Source organism: Miscanthus floridulus, chromosome 5 (genome assembly GCF_019320115.1).
Source record: "Miscanthus floridulus cultivar M001 chromosome 5, ASM1932011v1, whole genome shotgun sequence".
In the NCBI taxonomy this organism is placed as follows: Eukaryota; Viridiplantae; Streptophyta; class Magnoliopsida; order Poales; family Poaceae; genus Miscanthus; species Miscanthus floridulus.
Window position 1 is genome coordinate 123,872,572 of NC_089584.1, and position 24,081 is coordinate 123,896,652.

Consider the following 24,081-nt stretch of genomic DNA (forward strand, 5'->3'; position numbering starts at 1 on the left):
GTCTCGACCAGCCAGGCATCGGCGGGGCCATCCTCTTCAGCTCGACCAGTATAAGAGTCCCTAAGACTCGAGCAGGATATCGGAAGCAGCGAGCAGCGGGTGCCGCATGACCTGACCAGCCAATAGAATAGGCTAGAGCTGTAGAAGAAGGACATAATTGTGTTATTATAAACTTGGGCCTCTTTAGGCAAGCTTGTAATAACGTAACTGTATGTCGTCATAAGCTTGTTTGCTTTGTATAAAACGTATTTAAGCTTGAAACTTATGTTGGTGTAACTAAGTGAGAACATGTTAACGTTCTGTTTAGTTGTACCATTTTACTCGACACGTCATCCCGAAAAGTTTGTGCGGCCCTAGTTTGCCATGTGGCCGGAGTGTGAGGTGCATGACCTATGCACACGTAGATGTGGACAAGTTGAACCAGGGGGGACCTGTCGATCACCCATAGCGTAGAGAGTGGATTCTATGCACGCTTTGGGAGGAACCGGAGACAGGGCCTCCTCCAAAAACCGTAGAAGGAATGGTGGTTGGCTTTTACTGGCTAAGTTAGAATAACCATAAAATTTGAAGTGACACATTAGAGTGGTCGGAGGAATCATAATAGCTTTATTGAAGTAAATCAAAAGTACAAGAGGAGTACATATCTCAGTAGTTAAGCATAGAAGCGTCTAAGCTTGTCGATATGCCATGAATTTGGTACGTCCGTACCGTCCAGGTGAGCTAACCTGTAAGACGTTGGTCGTGTGACTTCCTTGATCATGAAGGGCCCCTCCCATGGGGTTACGAGTTTATGGACACCAACCTGATTCGTCTTCCACTTTAGGACCAGGTCCCCAACCACGAAGAAACGCTCTTTAACGTTCTTATTGTAGTACCTGCGCAAAATAGCAAGGTATTTGGCTGTACGTACACAAGAATCAAGCCACTTCTCTTCTGCACTATTCACTTCTAGCTCCCGTACTTCATTGACCTTGCCTTCATCGAAGTTCTCTACCTGTGCTGATCTGAAAGCTATATCTGCTGGGATGACTACCTCAGTGCCATAAACCATAAAGTATGGTGAGACGCCGGTGTTACGACTAGGCTAAGTTCTAAGGCCCCAGACCATGGCTGGTAACTCTTTGAGCCATCTTCTAGGAGATTTGTCATTTTCTCTGTACATCCTCTTCTTCAATGCGTCCAAGATCATGCCATTTGCCCGCTTGACTTGTCCATTAGCTCTAGGGTACGCCACCGAGACGTATTTTACTACTATGCTCCTTTCGCCGTAGAAGTCCCAAAAAGTGTTCCCGGTGAACTGAGTACCCAGATCAGTGATGATGCTGTTGGGTATGCCAAAACGGTGGATGACCTGGTCAAGGAACGTGACAGCTTTTTCTAAGGATGCCTGTACCAGAGGCATGTATTCTATCCACTTAGAAAATTTGTCGATCAGCACAAAGACGCATGTAAATTTCCTAGGAGCTAGTTTGAAGGGCCCGATCATATCCAGTCCCCAGCATGCGAAGGGCCAAGAGGCTGGTATTGTCTAGATCTCATGTGCCGGTACGTGGATTCTCTTAGCGAAGAACTGACAACCCTCACGGTGGCGGACTAGCTTCTCTGCATTGGCTACTGCTGACGGCCAATAGAACCCTGCTCAGAAAGCCTTACCGACCAGCGTTCTTAAGGCCGCGTGGTTGCCGCAGGAGCCAGAGTGGATTTGGTCCAGGAGATGTTTGCCATCCTCCTGGGTTATACACTTCATCAAGATTTCCTCCTTTGTGTTCTTGCGCCATAACTTACCGTCGACGAGCAGGTACTGCTTACTGCGACGCATCAGGCGCTCGTTTTCTGTCCGATCAGTGTAACCACTGCCATCTGTTAGGTACTTGATGAAAGGTATTCTCCAGTCGGGCTCATGAGTGGTCGAAGGCGGCTCGATGGTGCTCGACGCCGGAACTGTAGCCACCAATTGCTGGTCTAGAGGCTTGTCGACCGTGGAATCTTCCTCTTCGATGGAAGGCGTGAGCAGATCTTGGACGAATATGCCATGTGGGACTTTGGCTCGGGATAATCCTAACTTTGACAGTGCATCCGCTGCTTGATTTTTGTCCCAGACCACGTGTATGTACTCAATGCCATAGAACCTGCCTTCCAGCTTTCTGATCGATTTGCAGTATGCATCCATCTTTTCACTGGTCGTGTCCTAGTCCTTATTGAGTTGGTTGATGACCAGGGCCGAGTCTCCGTAGACATAGAGATGTTTAACACCAAGCTCAACCACAATGCGCAAACTATGTAGGCATGCTTCGTACTCGGCTGCATTATTAGATGCTAGGAAATAAATCCTGAGGACATACCAGAGCTGCTCCTTGGATGGTGACACGAAAAGGACTCCTGCTCCCGCACCATCAATGTTGAGAGAGCCATCGAAGTACATCGTCCAATACTCGTCGGATCCCGGAGAGGCAGGCGTGCTTAAGTCTGTCCACTCGCCGATGAAATCGATGAGTGCCTGAGACTTGATTATAGTACGGCTTGCAAATTCCAAGGAGAAGAGGCATAGCTCCATTACCTATTTGACGATGCGCCCATTCGCATCCTTGTTGCTAATGATGTCTCGCAGAGGATACTCAGTCATGACAACCACACGATATCCGTCGAAGTAGTGTTTCAACTTTTGGGATGTTATCAGTATGGCATAGATCAACTTCTGAATCTGTGGGTACCTGGTCTTAGACTCATTGAGTACCTCACTGATGAAATAGATTGGTCGCTATACCTTGTAGACGTGGTCGGGCTCATCGCGCTCGACCACCATGGCCATGGAGACCACTCGATTAGTAGCCACGATGTAAAGCAGGAGTGTTTTGTCTTCTTTGGGAGCAGTGAGGACCAGAGGTGACATAAGGTATTGTTTTAGCTATGTGAAGGCAATGTCTGCTTTCTCCGACCACTCAAACTTTTTGGATGCTTTAAGCAGTTTAAAGAACGGTAATCTTTTTTTGTCTAATCTTGATATGAAACAACTGAGGGCAGCCATGCATTCGGTAAGCTTCTGAATATCTTTCACCTTTTTTGGGCAGCTTCATGTCCAAGACAGCTTTGACTTTCTCCGGGTTAGGGCGTATGCCGTCATGACTGATGATGTTGCCAAGTAGTATGCCAGAAGGAACACCAAAGATGCACTTTTTTGGGTTTAATTTCCACTGGAATGTGTTAAGGGCTGCAAAGGTGCATTCCAGGTTGTCAACAAGGGTATGAGCTTCCTTGGTTTTGACAACTATATCATCAACATAAGCCTCAATGAGGTCGTCTTTTATCTCGTCTTTGAGGCAGGCTTGTATAGCGCGTTGGTAGGTAGCCTCGGCGTTCTTGAGCCCGAACGACATGGTCATGTAGCAGTAGGCGCCAAAAGGCGTGATAAAAGATGTCTTGATCTGGTCATCCTTTTTGAGAGCGATCTGGTGATAACCAGAGTAGCAATCGAGAAAGGAAAGCAGCTCGCAACCGGCGGTTGAATCTATGACCTCGTCTATGCGAGGTAAGCCGAAGGGGTCCTTAGGGCAGTGTTTGTTGAGATTAGTGTAATCAACGCACATTCTTCATTCATTATTCTTTTTGCGTACAAGAACCGGGTTGGCTAACCACACCGGATGATACACTTCTTTGATAAATCCGGCTGCTAAAAACCGCGTAACTTCTACCCTAATCGCCTCCTTTTTGTCGCGAGCGAACCATCGTAGCTTCTGCTTGATAGGTTTGGCCTTGCCATTGACATTTAAGGAGTGCTCGATCAAGTTCCGAGGTACACCGGGCATGTCAGTAGGTTTTCATGCGAACACATCCACATTGCTCCTCAAGAACCTGACAAGCGCGTCTTACTATTTGGGATCTAGGTTGGCCCCGATAAGGGCCATTTTGCTGGGATCACCGTCGACCAGCTGGATCACCTTGTGCTCCTTGGACTTGATGTTCTTGCATGGAGCCTCGAGCTCCGAGATCTCTAGGTGGTCGGTCGAGGTCTTCTTGGTGTCGAGCATGGTCTCGGCCATGCGAATAGAGAGGTCATAAGCCTCTGCTATTTTGAAACTGTCATCCTCACAGGTATAAGCTGCGTACACATTGCCTCGGAGGGTTAGAACTCCTTTCTCGGTAGGCATCTTGAGCGCCAGATACCTATAATGAGGTATGGCCATGAACTTGGTGAGCGACGGTCGACTAAGAATAGCATGGTAGGTGTCGTCGAAGTCAGCGACCACGAAGTTGACGTAGTCAGTGCGGAAGTGGTCCGAGGTCCCAAACTGCACAGGTAGCGTGATCTGCCCGAGAGGTGTAGAGCTCTATCCAGGGAGAACACCCAAGAACTGTGCCTCGTACGACTTGAGGTCTGCCTAGGCCATCTTCAGGGCAGGTAGACTATTCTTGAACAGTATATCGATGGAGCCATCGATCAGTACTCTGTTGAATTGAACCTTGTTAATACAAGGATCGAGGACCAGGGGAAAACGTCCTGGCTTAGGTATTGTGGCCCATTGGTCCTTTCTGCTGAAGGAGATTTCGCGGTGAGACCACGGAGGGAGCCACGGATCGGTGAGGAGGTTGTCGATGTTGGCCACGTTCAAGCAAGCATGGGCGAGCAGCTTGCGTTCTTGTTTGGTCTTGATGGACACTTTGCCTCCGATGATGGTGTGCACGCGATCGGTTGGTTTGACGTACTTGTGACGAGGATCTACGTCTTCGTCATCGTTATCCTCATTGCGTTGTTCCCCTGCGTCGTTAGGCTTGTTGGATGTATTCGGAGCCTGTTGACGCGTGTAGATAGACTTGAGAACACGACAATTCTCCATGGTATGGTTTGACTTAGGATGGAGCTGGCAGGGCTCTTTCAATGCTTTGGCGTAGTTGTCTTCGTAGTTACGATGTCCACCATCCTTTTTAATGGTGTTGACCTCGCCGTCGTCTTCCCGAGCACGCTTGCCCCTGTAATCGTCATGGCGGTTGCGCCGCTGATTACGTTGGTCGTGGTGGTCGTAGGAGTCATTGCGCTAGTTGCGACGGTCAAAATTATCGTTCCTACCACGGTTGCTGCGGTAGTCGTCGCGGTGTGAGGGGTGGTTGGAGCGTGGAACCCTTGCTGTTTCTTCAATAATTATCTTTTTAGCGTCGTCGGCGTCCGCATATTTCTTAGCGGTGGCCAGGAGCAATGTGATCGATTCAGGTCTCTTGTGGAGAAGCTTGTCCCTTAGGGCATCGTGGAAGCGGAGGCCTGTGATGAAAGCCTTGATTGCCTCGTTGTCGAAGATTGATGGGACCTTGATGCGCATCTCCGAGAAATGCCGAACGTACTCGTGCAGTGGCTCATCTTTTCGATCTCGAATCTATTGCAGATCATATTTGTTGCCGGGTTGTTCACAAGTAGCAATGAAGTTATCGATGAAGGCTTGCTTGAGCTCTTGCCAGGAATCAAAGTAGTTCGCCGGCAAGCTGACCAGCCATTGGTGACCTGCATGGCCAACAGTGACTAGAAAGTAGTTAGACATGACGTGCTCGTCAGCCATGGCTGATCTGCACGCAGTTTTGTAGAGCATGACCCATAATTTGGGGTTCTCCTTGCCGTCGTACTTCTGAAGTTTCTCAAGCTTGAAGTTCTTAGGCCATATGACTTGGCGAAGGTGTGGAGTAAACTGCTTCAAACCCAGCGGGCCGTGGGCAGTGTCATATTCCATGCGGCGATAACTTTCGTGGGATGCTCGATCGTTGGCTCTCTGGTTGATGCGATCGCGCAGATCACGTTCCCCGAGGTAGCGGCGGAGATCATTATTGCCATCATGGTGATCCCGGTTGCCATCCTGATTAACCCTGTGACCGCAGTGATTATCGCGGTTATCTCGGCGGTTGTCATCTCGAACGTCGCGATGGTTGTCCTCCCAACGGCGGTTGTCGTCCCGACCACCATCATGACCACCGTTTCTGCCTTGACGGTTGTCTGATGGGTCATTGTTGCGCAAGCCACGTTGGTTGAGTGGCTGTGAGCGACTTGAGTATTGGTGGTTGTGGCTTGATTCGACTAAAATGGATGGAGCCCAGGCTTGATTCACCATCTCTGTGGTCTGAGCCATAGCAGTCGTCAGATAAGCTTGTATATCATCGCGAACTACCTGGGTTTCAGGGGTGTTGGGTAGCCATTGCATTGTCACCATGGCGACGGCTATGTTGGCGCTTGGAGTCCTGAAGACCTGCTTATCCCCCACCCTGTCGAAAGCATTGTTGAGGTCACGTGGCTAGACCCTTATGTGCCGTGCCTGCTCTTCTGCTTCAGCTTCGATTTGTTGGTGATTAAACCGGTCAATATTGCGTGCCTCGCGTGCAATCCTTTCTTGTTCTGTTTCACCAACCGCTGGCGGTTCGTCATTGCTGACAACATTGATCAAATCCCCTCGCCTTGGCGGGAAAGACGGGAATTGCGAGAACCCCGAGGCGTGGTTTGGGATATCCAAATCGTATTCGACGCCTTCCTCGTTGTGATGCTGGAGCTCGATGTGGACGGAGGCATTAGATACGATGCCAGACGAGGAGCTAGAGTCACCCTCTTGGACCATGTGGACGGATACTTCTTGATAATCCTCAATCCGGATCATGTTGACGAAGTTGCTTGGCCTCGGCTGAGGCTGATGTACAAGACACAGATCCGAGCAGCATTGTATGTTATACACGTAGTTGGAGGCAGCATTTTGCAAGCCGTAGAGCTGGGCCTGGTAGTTCTCCGTCAAGGCTTCGTACTTGGAGAGCCGGAGACCCGTTGCGGAGGCTGGCCGGCGACGAGCGGAGCGCCCTTCAGGAGTAGATATGACCACGAGATCTGTACCAAGTCGTGCAGGATGACTGGCCCGAGCTGGTCGGGTAGATCTGTTGTGGAGAGCGGTTACCTGCTCATTAGGTTGACTTTGAATTATACTTACCAGAGCTAGGGTTTCAGCGAGTTTGGTGCCGACCCGATCGATGGAGTCGAGCAGGTCGGTGTTGTCGATCTGCTTCCCTTTGTAGTGGGGAAGCGGACGATGGGTTGTCGGCATGGCTGAAGATGATGCAGGCATGGTCCGAGCCAGATGTACCGTGGTAGGAGCCAGATCCATTGTGGTCGGAGCCGTATCCACCGCGGTCGGAGCCGTGTCCACCGTGGTCGGAGCCGTATCCACCGTGGTCAGAGCCGTAGCCGATGCAGGTGAAGCAGTGGTCGACACAAATTGAATCCGCGCTTCCTCCATGGTCATGGCGATGAAGTCGTCGGAGCCAGTGGTCTAGGTGATCTGACCGACGGTGAACGTGAGGCCGTTCGGCGTAGCCACGGAGCCGGAGATGATGACCATCTTGTTTGCTTGGAGAGCAGTACGCACACCCCCTACCTGTCGACGAAATATGGTCGGCAGTCTACCTAGGGGTATGCCCAAGGTAGTAGATTGTCGGGCAGATAGATGCGTAAGCCACAAACAAGACGGTGACGCAAGACAGACACGAGGTTTTATCCAGGTTCGGCCGCCAAGAAGGCGTAATACCTACGTCTTGTGTCTGATTGTATTGCTGTATGTCAATGAGAGATGTTTTTTAGAGGGGCCCCTGCCCGCCTTATATAGTCCGGGGGGCAGGGTTACAGATCTGGAAACTAATCCTAGTCAGTTACAATTGTCATAGGTGGCCGGATAAGGATTCCTATTCTAACCGACCAAGATCTTGCTTGATCGCCAAATCTGTCTTGACTCCTTGCGCGGGACTCCGAACAGGTTGGTTGGGCCGCGCGTCGTCTTTTGGTGGACCGGACCCACTGATCCGGGCCGACCCAAGCTTAGCCGTAAGGGTATAGGGGTTAATACCCCCACACTCAACAAATAAAAAAAACTTTTGTATCGATTTGGGATGTTCTAATTGACTAGCGAATGCTCCCTCCGTTCCAAAAAAAAATGCAATTCTCACTTCATGCAAAATCAAAGTATTTCAAGTTTTACCAAATTTATACAAGAAACTACCATCATTTATGGTACCAAATAAATATTATTAGATTTGTTATGAGATACATTTTTATTGTAAACATATTTGGAACATAAATGTTAATACTAATTTCTATAAATTTGATCAAATTTAAGAAAGTATGACACATCCTAGATCTAGAATGGCATTCTCTTGAGGGAATGCGTTGCAATTAGACACATCTCTTGCATGCTTACTTGACGACTTGCAACTTAGAGATTTATTTTTTGTGTCATTCTTTTCAATGCATCTCGAAATCAGACATCATACTGTGCCAAGTGCTTCTCTAAATCATATTGGCATGAGAGGCTTGGTGATTTATCTAATGTGTTTTAATTGTCTTATAATCGGACTTCATACCATGTCTGGACATGTTGCTATAATTCATATAGATATGGAAGAGAGTGATGGACCACAAAAACTCTTTATGTTTACATAGTATATGACATGACTACCTCTCCCTATTCTCCATGTTGCAATCTTCGGTGAAGATGACATTAGCGTATCTATGGACAAAGACTCACTTAAACTCTCGCTTAGCAGTTTGATGAGTTAGCATAGTATATGATGTGGCTACCTCTCCATATTCTCCATATTGCAATCTTAATAGGTGAAGATGGCATTAGCGTATCTATGGACAAATAATCACTTAAGCTCTCGCTTAGCGATTTGATTAGTTTAGTAAAACCAGTTGTACCGTTGACTCAAGATCCAATCTTATCTTACCCTAATTCGTTTTTTTGCCATTTTTTTCTTTTTCTCCGTCCGGTTCCTAGATTTGTTTCTTTTCTAGTAGCTCATGTTGTGATTTCTTTTTTCTCATAAATGTCACAAACAATAAATGTAATATTGTGGGCCTTTGAACCATTGACTTTTCTCTAAGAAACAAAAATCCCACCACCAAGTTGTTGATGTACTTATGATTAAAAAAATTAAACTTGTTGTTATTAAAATTTGGATCAACTGATGATTCAGCTAATCAGACAATTGGATAGTAATGAAAATTTGGCTATGATATATTTATGAGACAATATTTTGGTACTTTACAGTGAGAGAGAAAAATTCTATTAATGTTGTATTTTAATTGATATAAGCTTAATAGGACATAATCCTATTATTGTCAACATTAACTTATATTGTAGATGGCATGCTTATTATAAAATAAATCATATAATTTTAAATTTATAGAAAGAATAATACATAAATAGGCATGTAGCATTTTTGTCGTTGTTTTTCTTGAACATCTGATAGCTTTTTTCTGTGCAATTGACGAAAGTATTTGCTGGTAGTATGACTTATACACCAGAGTTACAAATACAACAATAGCTTGGTGGAGAAATCCCTGTCATATCTAAAGCTAAGTTATGAGTTCGAATATAAGTAATTCCATTAGATTTTTCTATTTTATGTTTATTAGCAAACGTGTCCCGCATGTTGCAACCGAACCTAATACGTCTTAGAATTGGGCGTTGTGCTATCATAGGACGTGAGTTACATCCTAGAGAAAATTCTATCAGTGCCATCTAAAATTACGCACATCCTTTATATGCCATTGAAAATTATGACTTCCCTTCATTACTATTCATTTCGTACTTTTTCATCTCTTACTATATGCCACTTGTTGAAATTATAGCTTCTTTTTATTGCTATTCATTTAGGCTTTTTCATCCCTTATTATATGCCATTCGTATCAATTTTATATTTTTTCAACAATTAAATGTTGCGCGAACAAAAACCAGGAACACCGATATATCTAATAAATGTTCTAGAGGGCACTGACACGGAAGAACTGAATGATCAAAAAGAAAATGCTTCCATATGTTTCTAATACAGGTAAAAATTGCATTTTCAATTTTCACTTAACAGTAATGTATTTGCAAATTAACATTAGTGGCACACGAGTGGAGGAAAAAATAAAACTAATAGCAATGAAGTGAGGATATAATTTTGGATGGTATATAGATATAGCTTTCAATGGCATCTAAGAAATTTTCTCTCGCACGCTCTAGATCTAAATATTTTTCTCGAACATTTTCATGGGAACCTTTTTTTCTTTGTAAAATATCTTTTTCTTTTGAGATAAAACAATTTTGTTGTCATTTCCTATAGGAGCCAAAAAAATATATCAAAGTTCGAGTTTCACTTACAATCAAAATTACTTGCAACAGTATATGTGAGCTGCGGCGCTATGGCCATGTTCGTTTGGCTGAAAAACTATAACTAAAAAATACTGTTTACTGATTTATGTGGAAGAAAAACGCTGTTCATTCGTAGAACAGTATTACATCGAACACGCCACGTCGGGGACGCTCAACAGTGAACACACCAGACGCACACAGCCCCCTTCCCCGTCACACGATACACGTAACACGACACAAAAGCGAAAAGCGAAAAGCGAGAAGCTCGAGCATTGTCCCCGAGGAGCCAGTGGAGAAGAGGAGAAAAACCCCGACCCACCGTCCCACCCTAAGTGCCAAAACCACAACCAGTTCCCTCCTTCCGTCCCTCCCCCCGCCGCCGAGAGCGCCGCCCAGGAGATCACGCGCTCATCGGTCATGGAGTCCGTCTAGCCTCCGCTCCGCTCGTCCGCGCCCACTCCAAGCAGCCGCAGCGGTGATCAGGTGAGGGGCCCTTCCTTGTTCCTTGCACTGCTACATCGGTGCGCGACTTCTCGAGACCGTCGCCCTCCGCTTGCAAACTCTCGCTTCCACGAATCAATCCGGTCGCTTGTCTTTGTTTCCCTTCTCGCACCGTCGCTCGCGTTTCGGCTCTCATCTCTCGCCCCTGAGGCCCCGACCCCGCCGGTGCCGGAAGCTAGGGGGCCAGTACCCCAGTCCAAGGGCGTTGCTTTGCTCCACCCTCAACGCGGCACTTCCTGGCGAACCCGCCGTTGGGTAGGCTGCACGCGCCCCTCTTTTCCTTCTAGAGCCTATTTAGGTCTGAAAGTTCCGAAATTTGCCGGGGAAAGCCCCTACTTCCTATCGTAGTTTCCTATATGTACTGAGAAAATTTGATGGTTTGCGATCACAAACACACAATTTGCCATATTCGAGTTTGGAATCTTGGAGTTCATGCGTCCAAAGCAGACATTTTTGTTGAAACTTTCTTTTTAGTTGGATGAAGATGGTTTCTTTTTTGGTTGGTTGGTTGGTTTTGGGGGGACGAGGGTTTTATTTGGCTGTTCAGTGTTCTACTTGTTTGGTCTTGGGGAGGAGAGGCATGCATGCTAGAGTGGGAGAGGAACCTACCGACCGACCGAGCTTCAAATGGGTTTGCCGGTTTGGTGAATCAGCCAGAGGTGACTCAGGTGAAGCACCACTGGTTGAGAAATGGGAATTCAGTGGACACCTGAATGGTAGAACTAACCATCATTGATGATTCAGCATTGTTAGGAAATGAGAATGCCGTCAGTCATGTCCTGAATTTTCTGTAATGGCTAAATCAATAGACAATAGGTGTTCTGTGACTAGACCAAATCAGCTAGTTATGCACTTATGCAGCCACGTGTTGTCCATGATCCTTTAGTCTGATATATTCCTCTGTCGCTTGGTGAAGTGTGCAAATATTAGTTAGGAAGTCACTTGTGAATTCTAAACACTGTTTAATTTTTTCCCATTTTTTGTTAATCAGGTACTGATGACATGATCATTAACTGTGCTTTCTTCACACAGGAACTCAACTGCTGCAGGTTGAGATGAACCATCCATCGAATTTCATGCCTACTCCTGAACAGGATGTTCTGGATGTCAAGCCCTTGAGGACATTGGCTCCAATGTTCCCTGCACCCCTGGGTATCAATACATTTAACCAGTCAACCACACCACCATTGATAGTCGTCACTCCTGCTGGACAATTTCAAGGGGGTTTTGGTGCTTGGAACAATTCTGCTGCCAAATCATTTTTCGCTTTCGGCAGCGAGGATGCTAGTGGAGGCAAGGCTCACAAATTTGGTGATCAGAATACTGGTAATGGCAAGGCTGCCACTTTTGGTGATCAGGATGCTTTTGGTAGCCAGAATGTCGCCACTGGTGTGCAGGATGCTGCTGGAGGCCAGACTGCAACAGATTGGACGTCAGATGTGAGTGCCAATCCTAATGGCCCAATTGACGCCACCCCCATTTCAGCTTACAGGTCAACACAGCCTATTGTTATATCACTAGATGATGATGATGATGATAATGACGATGATGATGAGCCTTATGCTGCTAACAAGACATCAGCATCTGGACGCAAGATCAAGAGGCCGTCCCGTCTCAGCGGATACAATGTGAGTGATGGTTTGGTAAGTGACAGCTCCAACAGCACGAAGGTTAAGCGCCCCAAATCCTCTCACAAGAAAGCTGCTGCTGACAATGAGAATGCGTTGCTTCCTCCATCTGATGATCCTAGGGAAACTGTGGAGGCAGTTCTCATGACCTTTGAGGCATTGCGGCGTAGGCATCTCCAATTGGATGAGGCACAAGAGACTAACAAACGTGCAGATCTGAAGGCTAGTGCCATCATGATGGCCAGTAATATCAGGGCCAACTCTGGGAAGAGGATAGGGGTTGTTCCTGGAGTTGAAATAGGGGACATTTTCTACTTCAGGATGGAGCTATGTATTATCGGGCTGCATGCTCCTAGCATGGCCGGAATTGACTATATGACTGCCAAGTTTGCTGATGAGGATGATTCTGTTGCAATATGTATTGTTGCTGCAGGTGGTTATGACAACAATGATGATGATACAGATGTACTGGTTTACAGCGGTTCAGGAGGTAATAGCAAGAACAGTGAGGAGAGGCATGACCAGAAGCTTGAGAGGGGTAACCTGGCTCTTGAAAGGAGCCTGTCCAGAAAAAATGTAATCCGTGTGGTTCGGGGCTATAAGGATCCAGGTTGCTTGACTGGCAAGGTTTATATTTATGATGGCCTCTATAGGATTCATGAGTCATGGAAGGAGAAAACGAAGAGTGGAATATTTTGTTTCAAGTACAAGCTGCTGCGAGAGCCAGGACAACCTGATGGAGTTGCAATCTGGAAGATGTCCCAGAAATGGGTAGAGAATCCAATAACTAGAGGCAGCTTTTTACATCCTGATCTATCATCTGGTGTAGAAAATCTCCCAGTGTTTCTTGTTAATGACATTGACAGTGATAAAGGGCCACACCATTTCACCTATACCACTCAGGTCGAACACTTGAATCCACTCAGTTCTGTGAAACCTTTAGAGGGTTGCAGATGCCTTAGTGTTTGTCTGCCTGGTGATGCCAACTGCTGTTGTGCACAGCGTAATGGAGGCAGCTTACCTTACAGCTCATCGGGATTGCTTGTATGCCGCAAGACTATGGTTTATGAATGCGGTGAATCCTGTCGGTGTTCTTTCAATTGCCGTAACAGAGTGACCCAGAAAGGAGTTAGGATCCACTTTGAGGTCTTTAAAACTGGTAATCGAGGCTGGGGTCTTCGTTCATGGGACGCTATACGGGCTGGTTCATTTATATGCGAGTATGTTGGTGAGGTTATTGATGATGCTAAAATTAATTTGAATGATATTGAAGATGATTATATATTTCAGACGTTGTGCCCTGGTGAGAGGACATTAAAATGGAATTACGGGCCTGAATTGATTGGGGAGCAAAGCACAGATATTTCAGCTGGTACCTTTGAGACTCTACCCATTAAGATAAGTGCTAAAAGAATGGGAAACATCTCACGTTTCATGAACCATAGTTGTGCTCCTAACGTCTTTTGGCAGCCAGTTCAGTTTGACCATGAAGATGATCATTGGCCACATATCATGTTCTTTGCTTTGAAGCATATTCCTCCAATGACAGAGTTGACTTATGACTATGGTGACATTGGAGCTGATTCTAGTGGTGTACGGTCTCCTAGAGCAAAGAACTGCCTTTGTGGATCCTCAAATTGTCGGGGATTCTTTATCTGACTGTGGAAGATGCATATTCTATCTATCAACATTCAAATCTATCAGCTAGGTAAAAACTTCTATTGATCTTTTTTCGGTTCTGAGCATCAGCCATGCTTCTAGTTACCAATGAAGTTCCTGTTTCGTCTAAGGGGTTGAGTTTTCATAGGCAACCAGTTTGTGTTGGTACTGTTCCAGTCTAGCTTGTTTGCTGTTGATGTTTCTTACTGTGAAACCATGCTGCTAGTTAATTTTGGTCTATCGGTCGATGAATCTTCCATCCTGCACAAGTTTTATCCATGCACTGTGTCTCATGATGTTGGACAGAAGGCCGAGGACCATATCTGTTGTCTCAAGAATGGGATTTTGTTGTTAACAAATTCTCGTCGTCGTTGACTTCAAATTGTTGTGCTGATTCAACAGCTAATGTCGCAAGGCAGCATCGAATTTTCATCATCCAAAATTATCAGTCCATGTGAAAATATTTTATGTGACATTTTCAATCTAGTCCACCTATATTTGTTGAAACATGTAGTGGACCGATCTCTTACTAATGGTCTTACATTTTTTGTAGATCCTTTTTGGTGGAATCTGAAGGAAAAGTAGGACTGTTCTAATGGCTTACATCACTCTGTCGTTGTGGAACCATTAAATTAATTAATGTCAAGCTTTTAGATGCCCGTTTAGCAATTAGCGCACAACTGTTCCTTTTGTGGGGGGAGATTGTTGGTCTTGCAAGATCAATTTTGTATAGTGTGTAGACTTGTAGAGCATTTAGTGCTTTGGCCCTAAAGGTGGTTTAACTGAAGTTACTGAACCCTTGTCGTCAACTATGAATTCAAGTAAGATATTCAGATTACCGCTGTTATGCTGACATATGATTGGTTGAATGGTTATCTGAACTCTCTCGTTTATTGTTTGGTTCTCTCGTTTATTGTTTGGTTTCAGTTGGTGTCTTGGAATGTATGTACCAGGGCCTTCACGATGGTGTTTCGATTGTTTTCCCTGTTGTTCCGGCCTCCCATGATTTTGGAGCCAACAAACGTCCTGATCACTTGCTTATAAGCTGTACTTTTTTTAGCTAACGAATAGTATTTTTTTCTCACATAAATCAGTCAACGGTACTTTCAGTAATGGCTTATCAGCCAAGCGAACAGAGTAAAAAAATTCAAATGGATTCATTTGTTGGTTGTCCGTAATTCCATATGTTTTACGGTTTCCTGATTAATTTACCAGAAAAGGTTCCGTAGAACCCAACGTAGTTGATGTTATATTTAGCCTAGACAGTGTTGTTGTTCGTTTGCTTGATGCTGTTTTAACTGTGTACGGTAATTATTGTAAAAAACGAGTACGGTAATTAAGAAAATAACACTACGTACAATTACAAAATAAGGCCTGTTTTAGTTTCAAAAAATTTTCACCCCAAACTATCACATTGAATATTGCGGTACATGCATGAAGTATTAAATATAGACGAAAAAAAATTAATTGCACAGTTTGGTTGAAAATCGCGAGATGAATGTTTTAAGACTAATTAGTCCATGATTAGCCATAAATGCCTATGCTACAAAAGTCTAGAGACACAGATGAAAATATTGGTCAAAGCATCCTCGTGGTGTTCCCAACTCTGCATTCACATGTACATACGCTCCTTGACTCTCTGAGCAAACGTTGAGAACGCCGAATCTGCAACTTGATATTTACCACCTTGCCAGCAATCTGCATTTTAGTTTGAAATGTCAAAATGATTACAATAAAACGTGTGCTCTATAAGTAGAACCCACAAGACTTATGAGCAATACAAATGCAGTTGCAAATGAAACAGTTAACATCCTTAAAACTTAGGAGAATTGAACATGCAGTAGCGGGAATGTCATCAATCTAAACAGATGATGTAGCAAGATAAGACATTCCATAATACAAGTTCACGGATGCTACTGCTAGAATAATGTCAACGAAATTACCATCCTCCATGTAAGGTCTTCTGGTCCAAGAGGCTGGGCAGGACTTGAATACAGAAAATGTCTTGAATACTGTGAATGAATCAGGAGTAAATTATTAGTCATCAATAATGAACCTTCAGGTCTATATGTACAGTTAAGAGTTGGATAAAGAGATCACCTTCACAAGATTAGACTGAATTTCTCCTATTCTTTTGGCATCGATTCCTCTTAGGTACTTCACGAGCCAGCCAGGTTGCACAGCATCACTCGATGAAACAAACAATGCTATCTGCACGATAAAGCTCATTATTCGCATTGCAGATTCACAATAGAGCGCAAAGGTGTTTTGAACAACGGCAGCTTAAATGGACATGAAAAACGGTGAGATGCAATGAAATATCTGCTATAGCCAGTCAACCACAGGGTCAAAAGAAATCTTGACACTGTGATATTGCCGTTCCAGCATACTGCGATCATAATCTGCTGCATCTGCATGCATCCACATAGCATACAGTAGTTTGGATTACAGTGTTTGTGATAGGCATGTTCTCTTTAGTGTACTCTCGATCAGTATCGCCAATACACCTCCCCTTTGTTGATAGTGACCATTATAGCCAAGGCACCTTCTTCGTTACATCACAATGCAAGTGCATATCAACGAAACAATCCTGAGGTACACCTTTTTTCAGAGTGACTAGAATGTTCGAAGCTCCTAGCCTCAAGGGCTTATTGGAGCCCAAACCAAGGGGTACTTTTTGGATCTCTGCTACCCTTACTTAGCTAGCAGCTTGCTCGGTACTGCGAGCGCACCCTAGGTTAGGGAGTTGGAAAGAACCTCGGCGTGTTCGCTGGTTGGTTTGTGGGCTGGTTTGGGCTGGCTGGTGCTGGTTTGTTGTGAGAGGAAAACACTGTTGGCTGACTGGTTTGGGCTGGCTGAAACCAACAAGCGAACAGGGTGCCTAAAAGGATAACCTTATAAGGCATGCTCACTTGTACCAATAAGGAATAATTTGCTCTTGGCGGAGAGCCAAATAAGTTCACTCTCAGCGGCAAGACTAGCAGCAGTAAAATTACTGCAATTTCCCATCATCCCACTTTTAACTGCTCCAATAACTAGCTAATAAAGCATGCAGTTAAATAAAAAGACAAGGCAACCATGGATAGTTTGTCCAGTTGAGCTATATCTCAGCTCATTAAAGAACTGATCATACCCGAGGTTCGTAAATGTCAAAGGAAAGAGGCCACTAACTATACTTTTAAATCATCTGTAGTCATGGAGAACAGAATACCAGAACTGTCATTTTATCAATAAATATGCAACTATCAGTTCTACACTGCTACTGTTAAGGGTACTGATGTACAGTATTTGTTTCTATTATGGGGACTCAACTACCAAGAGGTCCCTCATTTTCTGTGCAGCTAATCAAATTTTGGGCTTGTGCCTATCTTGAAATACCTTACCACTATGAGAAGAAATTGTTTAATGTATCTTGCATTAGTTAATGATATTAAAAGATGCCTGGATTGCCATCTTTACCTCCCTATAGTCAAGTATTCCTTCAAATGGAAGCTCCAGCTCATCACTTATTATAACTGGAATACAACCACTAACAATTGCATCAAACAGGCGAGCAGAAGATGGGGTATCCCCAGCCGGACTCAAGCAAAAGAGAGACTTGCGCATGCCATCCTGAGCTGCTGCTTTTCCCTGAGCTCCAGCAGAACCTTCTTCTATAACTATGTCTTCTGCACTTTTTAGTTCCTCCACAAGTTTACTGCGGATCTTTCCTCCCTATAATAAGAGATAAAAAAAGGTCAACAAAATAGATACATACAAACATAGTTCCTCTGTTCCAAAATGTAGGTCATTTTAGTTTTGTCCTAAGTCAAACTCCTAACTTTGACCAAGTTTATAAAAAAAATATATTAACCCCTACAATACCAAAAAAAATGCACTATCAAGACGTATTGCATAGGCAGATTTAATGAAACTAATTTCATGCTGTAGATGTTGGGGCATTTTTTTTAATAAACTTGGTCAAAGTTAGAGAGATTTGACTTAGGACAAAACTTAGACGATCTACAAAGGGGGTACGGCAAGTAAAAGTGGAAGTTTGCATGCATATATTCAAAACAATAAAAACCTAGGGAGTGCTACCAAGAGACTTACAGCATTTCTCTTCAGTCTTCCTCGAAAGAACAGCAATATACTTCTTTTGAATTGAGTTTCTAATACACACTTATGATCACAAAGATCAACGTTTGGAACATATGGAAGGATGACATCCTTTTCTAGATATACCTGTCCAGGTTTATACCTGAAATAAGACGGTAAAGTGATGCACTCAAGTAGTTTTCCAAGGTAAAGTGGAAATGGGCAAACAATGAATATCAAACCAGTTCCCGGTGGAGTCCATATCAGGTAGAAGCCATATTGCCTTCTTCACAAATCTCCGGACTGACTTAAATGACCATGGATGATGAACAGGAATGACATGATCTCTGCCTTCTGAACGTTGCCAAGCAGGCTGATCTGTCACCCACTTTAAAGCTTCCTGGCATCAAGGAGTAATGATGATAAGGTCCTCTTGGAATAAATAGAGGCAAATAAATAATAAACTAATATCCATCCACAGAGATAAACATTTTAAATAATTTTCCTACAGTCAATAGAACCAAACTCAGGCAATGTTCTGTCATTACAATTTCAGATATAATTGGGGAAACAAACCCAACACTCTTCAATAACTGAATGACAGAAACCAAAAGGAAGGATCAGATTTTAATTTCATCAACAAATTTGCCTACATAAAGTCATAAACACTAGTCTGTCCATGAGGGTGTCCTCAAGCAAACAATTTTCTGAAAAATAAACCTTAAGAGATGCTCCCAGACCCTATAAAGTGCCTTGCATTCTTGTTGCTCCAGCAGGAAGTAACTGATTGTCGTGAAGAATGGCACATAGAAAATGTCAGCTTCTTCTTGCTGCTGAACCCTAATAACACTCTTCAAAAGTCTTTGTGATTCAGGTGCAATGAGATCCGCCCACAGCCAGTAGTCAATAGAATGCTGCAAATGTGAACGCAAAAACAATTTGATTGTGTAGACAGATGGATAAAGTTCAATATCTTAAAAACTATGTGATATTTAATTACATGATTACACACATGATCTTTAGCTGTAACACAATATGCCTTAAACTGTAGCATGCAAGAGACATATCATTTTGAATCCAATGCATAGAATCAAGTGCTAATCTAAGATTATATCTGTAGCTAGAATTGTGAAACCAAAGTGCATTGCTTGTGGTATGAACTTTGCCTTGCCACCCAAAACAATGCCAAGAGTCATGTATGGTCCAAAAAAGGAATTCTGAAATTGGTTTAAGAATAAGATGTACTCCATAGTACTCTAATCTAAATCACATTCACCTCACAACAGAAACTTTCCATAACGAAATATCATGAGCATATTAAAGTCTCACTAGTCAAAATGCACTATTTCTGAAAGCAGTAGTTGACCCATGCTACAGCAGATTGGAGACTACCAGCTCTAGAGATCTAGTATATAAGTTCACAACCCATTTCAGCAACATCTCCAACAACAACAACAACAAAGCTTTAAGTCCCAAACAAGTTGGGGTAGGCTAGAGTTGAAACCCAGCAGAAGCAATCAAGGTTCAGGCACGTGAATAGCTGTCTTCCAAGCACTTCTATCTAAGGCTATGTCTTTGGGTATATTCCATCCTTTCAAGTCTCCTTTTATTACCTCTACTCAAGTCAACTTTGGTCTTCCTCTGCCTCTCTTCACGTTACAATCCTGGCTTAGGATTCCACTACGCACCGGTGCCTCTAGAGGTCTCCGTTGGACATGTCTAAACCATCTCAACCGGTGTTGGACAAGCTTTTCTTCAATTGGTGCTACCCCTAATCTATCACGTATATCATCGTTCCGAACTCGATCCCTTCTTGTATGACAGCAAATCCAACGCAACATACGCATTTCCGCGATACTTATCTGTTGAACATGTCATCTTTTCGTAGGCCAACATTTTGCACCATACAACATAGCAGGTTTAATCGCCGTCCTATAAAACTTATCTTTTAGCTTCTGTGGTACCCTTTTGTCACATAGGACACCAGATGCTTGCCGCCGCTTCATCCACCCTGCTTTGATTCTATGGCTAACATCTTCATCAATATCCCCATCTCTCTGTAGCATTGATCCTAAATATCAAAAGATATCCTTCCTAGGCACTACTTGATCTTCGAAACTAATATCTTCCTCCTCCCGAGTAGTAGTGCCGAAGTCACATCTCATATACTCAGTTTTAGTTCTACTGAGTCTAAAACCTTTGGACTCCAAAGTCTCCCGCCATAACTTCAGTTTCTGATTCACTCCTGTCCAGCTTTCATCAACTAGCACTATATCGTCCGCGAAAAGCATACACCAAGGGATGTCCCCTAATATGTCCCTTGTGACCTCATCCATCACTAAGACAAACAAATAAGGGCTCAAAGCTGACCCTTGATGTAGTCCTATCCTAATTGAGAAGTCATCCATGTCTCCATCACTTGTTCGAACTCTAATCACAACATTGTTGTACATGTCCTTAATGAGCCCGATGTACTTCGTTGGGACTTTATGTTTGTCCAAAGCCCACCATATAACATTCCTTGGTATTTTATCATAAGCCTTCTCCAAGTCAATAAAAACCATGTGTAGGTCCTTCTTCTTCTCCCTATACCGCTCCATAACTTGTCTTATTAAGAAAATGGCTTTCATGGTTGACTTTCCGGACATGAAACCAAATTGGTTCATAGAGACCCGCGTTATTGCTCTCAAGCGATACTCGATAACTCTCTCTCATAGCTTCATAGTATGACTCATCAACTTAATTCTCCGGTAATTAGTACAACTTTGAATATCCCCTTTATTCTTGTAGATCGGTACCAAATTACCAATATACTTCTCCACTCATCAGGCATCTTGTTCGATCGAAAAATATGGTTAAACAGCTTGGTTAGCCATACTATAGCTATGTCCCCGAGGCATCTCCACACCTCGATTGGGATACCATCCGGTCCCATCGCCTTACCTCATTTCATCCTTTTCAACGCCTCTCTGACCTCAGATTCTTGGATTCTCCGCACAAAGCGCCTATTGATATCATCAAAAGAGTCATCCAATTGAAAGGTTGTGTCCATATTCTTAGCATTGAATAATTTATCAAAATACTCTTGCCATCGATGTCGGATCTCATCCTCCTTCACCAAGAGATGCTCTCTTTCATCCTTAATGCACTTAACTTGGTTGAAGTCCCTTGTCTTTCTCTCACGAACCCTAGCCATCCTATAAATATCCTTCTCTCCTTCCTTCGTACTCAAACATTGGTAAAGATCCTCGTACGCTCTACCATTTGCCAGACTTACAGCTCGCTTTACAGTCTTCTTTGCCACCTTGCACTTCTCTATGTTGTCCACAATCCTGTCACGGTACAAGCGTCTATAGCACTCTTTCTTCTCCTTAATAGCCCTTTGGACTTCCTCGTTCCACCACCAAGTATCTTTAGCCTCGTCTCCACTTCCTTTGGTTACTCCACATACCTCTGAGGCCACTTTCCGAATGTTGGTTGCCATCTTATCCCACATGTTGTTTATGTCCTCTTCTTCCTTCCAAGAGCCCTCTTTGATAACCCTTTCCCTGAATACCTCTGACGTCTCCCCTTTCAGTTTCCACCACTTTGTTCTTTCAATCTTAGCTTGTTTATCTCTACGGGCACGCACCTGAAAACGAAAGTCTACCACCAAAAGCTTATGTTGAGAAACAACACACTCCCCTGGTATCACCTTGCAACCCAAGCATGCTCGTTTGACCTTTCTTCTTGTGAGGACAAAGTCAATCTGGCTAGAGTGTTGTCCGCTACTGAAGGTCACTAGATGAGATTCTCTCTTTCTAAAGAAAGTGTTGGCTATCATCAGGTCAAAAGCTACCGCGAAGTCCAGAACTTCCTCCCCATACTTATTTCTACTACCATACCCAAAACCTCCATGAACTGCCTCAAAACATGCGCTTGTAGTACCTACATGCCCGTTAAGATCTCCTCCTATAAAAAGCTTCTCACTACTAGGTACAACTCTAATCAGGCCATCTAGATCTTCCCAGAACTGTCTCTTCGCACTCTCGTCAAAGCCTACTTGGGGGCATACGCACTAATTTCAGCAACATGTCCAAGCCTTCCAAATTCCAAAGCATCAAAGAGCAGATACATCAGAAAGGAGACTAGGATAGTACAATTACCCCACTTCCAACCAGGAAATAATCTACGTGAATCAATGTGCTGAACTTTTTCAGCATTACGGGTAAAGCACCTTCTCTCGTCACGATCCACCACACTACACAACCAAATCGCGAAGTACGCGTCTCATAGCATCGTAGCTAAAGAAAAGTAGAAGACGGAACAGAATTGCAATTCGATCTCACCGCACGCCCACCTGCTCGATGAGGCGGTGCACGGGGCTCCCATTGGACGTGAGGTTGTCGGTGTCCCGGTAGGAGTCCCTGAACAGCCTCAGTAGATCGTACGTGAACTTGCTCGGCATCTCGTAGACGTAGACCCTGAGCGGCCCCGCGGCCGGCGCGGGCCACGCGGGGTCGTCCCCGTAGAGACGGGCCTCCTCCTGGACCCGGATCGCGGCGTCAAGTTCGCTGGGAGCGGCGGAGGAGGCGGAGGCAGAGGGATGCGGGTCGGGGAGGAAGCGGTCGAGGGAGGCGAGGAAGGATGTGGTGGCGCTAGGGCTCGCGAGGATGGCTGGGGCGGGTTGGTGCGAGGAGGGGGAGAGGAGGAGGAAATAGGAAGCGGTGAGGAGTATGAGGGAGGCGGCACCGGCGGCGAGGAGTCGGCGGGAGGAGGCTGACGCGGGGCGCGAGTGCGCCGGGGAGGGGAACTGCTTCCCCGCCATCAGGGGCGGGATCTAGCGGTGGCGTGGGGTGGGGGTGGGGGTGGGGGGTGGGGGGGGGGGGGGGCTCAAGCCCCCCTACCCAAACCGAATCAGTGCAAATTACTGTAGAGCCTCTATAAATTTGTAGGCAAAGTTCTATAGTATAGGGGGGGCTGAGACTTAAGATCGAGCAGCAGTGTTGTTCAGTCCCCCCTAAAATATTTCCTGGATCCGCCGCTGCCCGCCATGGCGGTGACTGGTGAGCAGTGTGACTCGCTGGAGACCGGCACCGGAGGTGGTCGCTGGTCGGCAGTTTGCGACTAGCTATGCTTGTAAGAAGGAAGGGAAAAAACGGCTGCGTACCATCGAAAGATGCAAGCCCTTGTTTAGTTAGTTGGACCCCAACTTCAAAAAAAAAAAAATTGCTACAGTATCTGTCACGTTAAATGTTTACGGTTTGTGCATAGAGCATTAAATATAGATGAAAAAAAACTAATTGCACAGTTTGGTGGGAAATTGTGAGACGAACGTTTTGAGCCTAATTAGTCTATGTTTGAACACTAATTGCCAAATAAAAACGAAGGTGCTACAGTATCTCCAAATTCCAACTTTCTGGAACTAAACAAGGGCTAGTTTAGGTATCTAACCATTAAAAGATTCCTTCTTTGGTGTATAGCACCGAAAGGTCACACCGTTGCTGGATTCTACCATTTTTGTTAACTTCGCTAACGTCCCGTTGTATCTCCGTTCTCGAGTCGTCTTCTTCGAAGCCTTTCCACGGAGAACACGGACACGCAGCAGACAAGGATGGCGTTGGGTTGGCCTGGCACTCGCCACTGCCAGCCCGTGAGGTGAAGGCCGGCGGGGCAGCAGGACCGGTCTTGAGGAGGAACATGAGCGAGGCGAGAAGGATCCAGCGGTCTCCCTGCTGACGGCGACCTTGGCAGCAAGCGGCAATTCGCCATGGGGGGCCTTCCTTTGCATGTCCATGCCCGCCTAGCGTCTTTCCGCGTCTGCGTCCGCACACTCGCGCCGCCAAGGACCTCGCCCCGCGCGTGGAGACAGGCTGCTTCGGCCTTGGCTCCAACCACCTGCGGCCACGGCAGGGGCAGCCGTCCCGTGACTCCCGTCCCCGTCCCACACGGTCGGGAAGCCGCTGCCGAACACGAAGGGAAGCGAGATGCCAACCATGATGATGGTGAGCGCGCTGCGTCCTGTGCGGCGGGGCGTGGCTGGGTTCAGCTCGGGGCTCACGAGGAAGAAGAACAAAAAGCAGGCTGATGTT

General features: G+C 45.1%; 2 protein-coding genes across 2 annotated transcripts; one reads left to right on the forward strand and one right to left on the reverse strand.

Annotated features, from left to right (window-relative positions):
* Window positions 1–10,430: 10,430 nt before the first annotated feature.
* LOC136450646 (histone-lysine N-methyltransferase, H3 lysine-9 specific SUVH1-like) lies at window positions 10,431–14,802 on the forward strand. Its single transcript, XM_066451194.1, has 3 exons — window positions 10,431–10,628; window positions 11,679–13,982; window positions 14,487–14,802. Exon 2 carries the CDS (start codon window positions 11,702–11,704, stop codon window positions 13,931–13,933), a length of 2,232 nt encoding a protein of 743 aa, XP_066307291.1. The 5' UTR covers window positions 10,431–10,628; window positions 11,679–11,701; the 3' UTR covers window positions 13,934–13,982; window positions 14,487–14,802.
* Window positions 14,803–15,313: 511 nt separating this feature from the next.
* Window positions 15,314–22,840, reverse strand: LOC136450647 (probable arabinosyltransferase ARAD1). The gene is made up of 8 exons (XM_066451195.1): window positions 22,350–22,840; window positions 18,751–18,924; window positions 18,253–18,410; window positions 18,026–18,173; window positions 17,393–17,647; window positions 16,034–16,144; window positions 15,877–15,945; window positions 15,314–15,631 (listed from the first exon to the last, which is right to left on the reverse strand). The coding sequence occupies exons 1-8, from the start codon at window positions 22,815–22,817 to the stop codon at window positions 15,512–15,514; spliced, it is 1,503 nt and encodes a 500-aa protein (XP_066307292.1). The 5' UTR covers window positions 22,818–22,840; the 3' UTR covers window positions 15,314–15,511.
* Window positions 22,841–24,081: the final 1,241 nt, after the last annotated feature.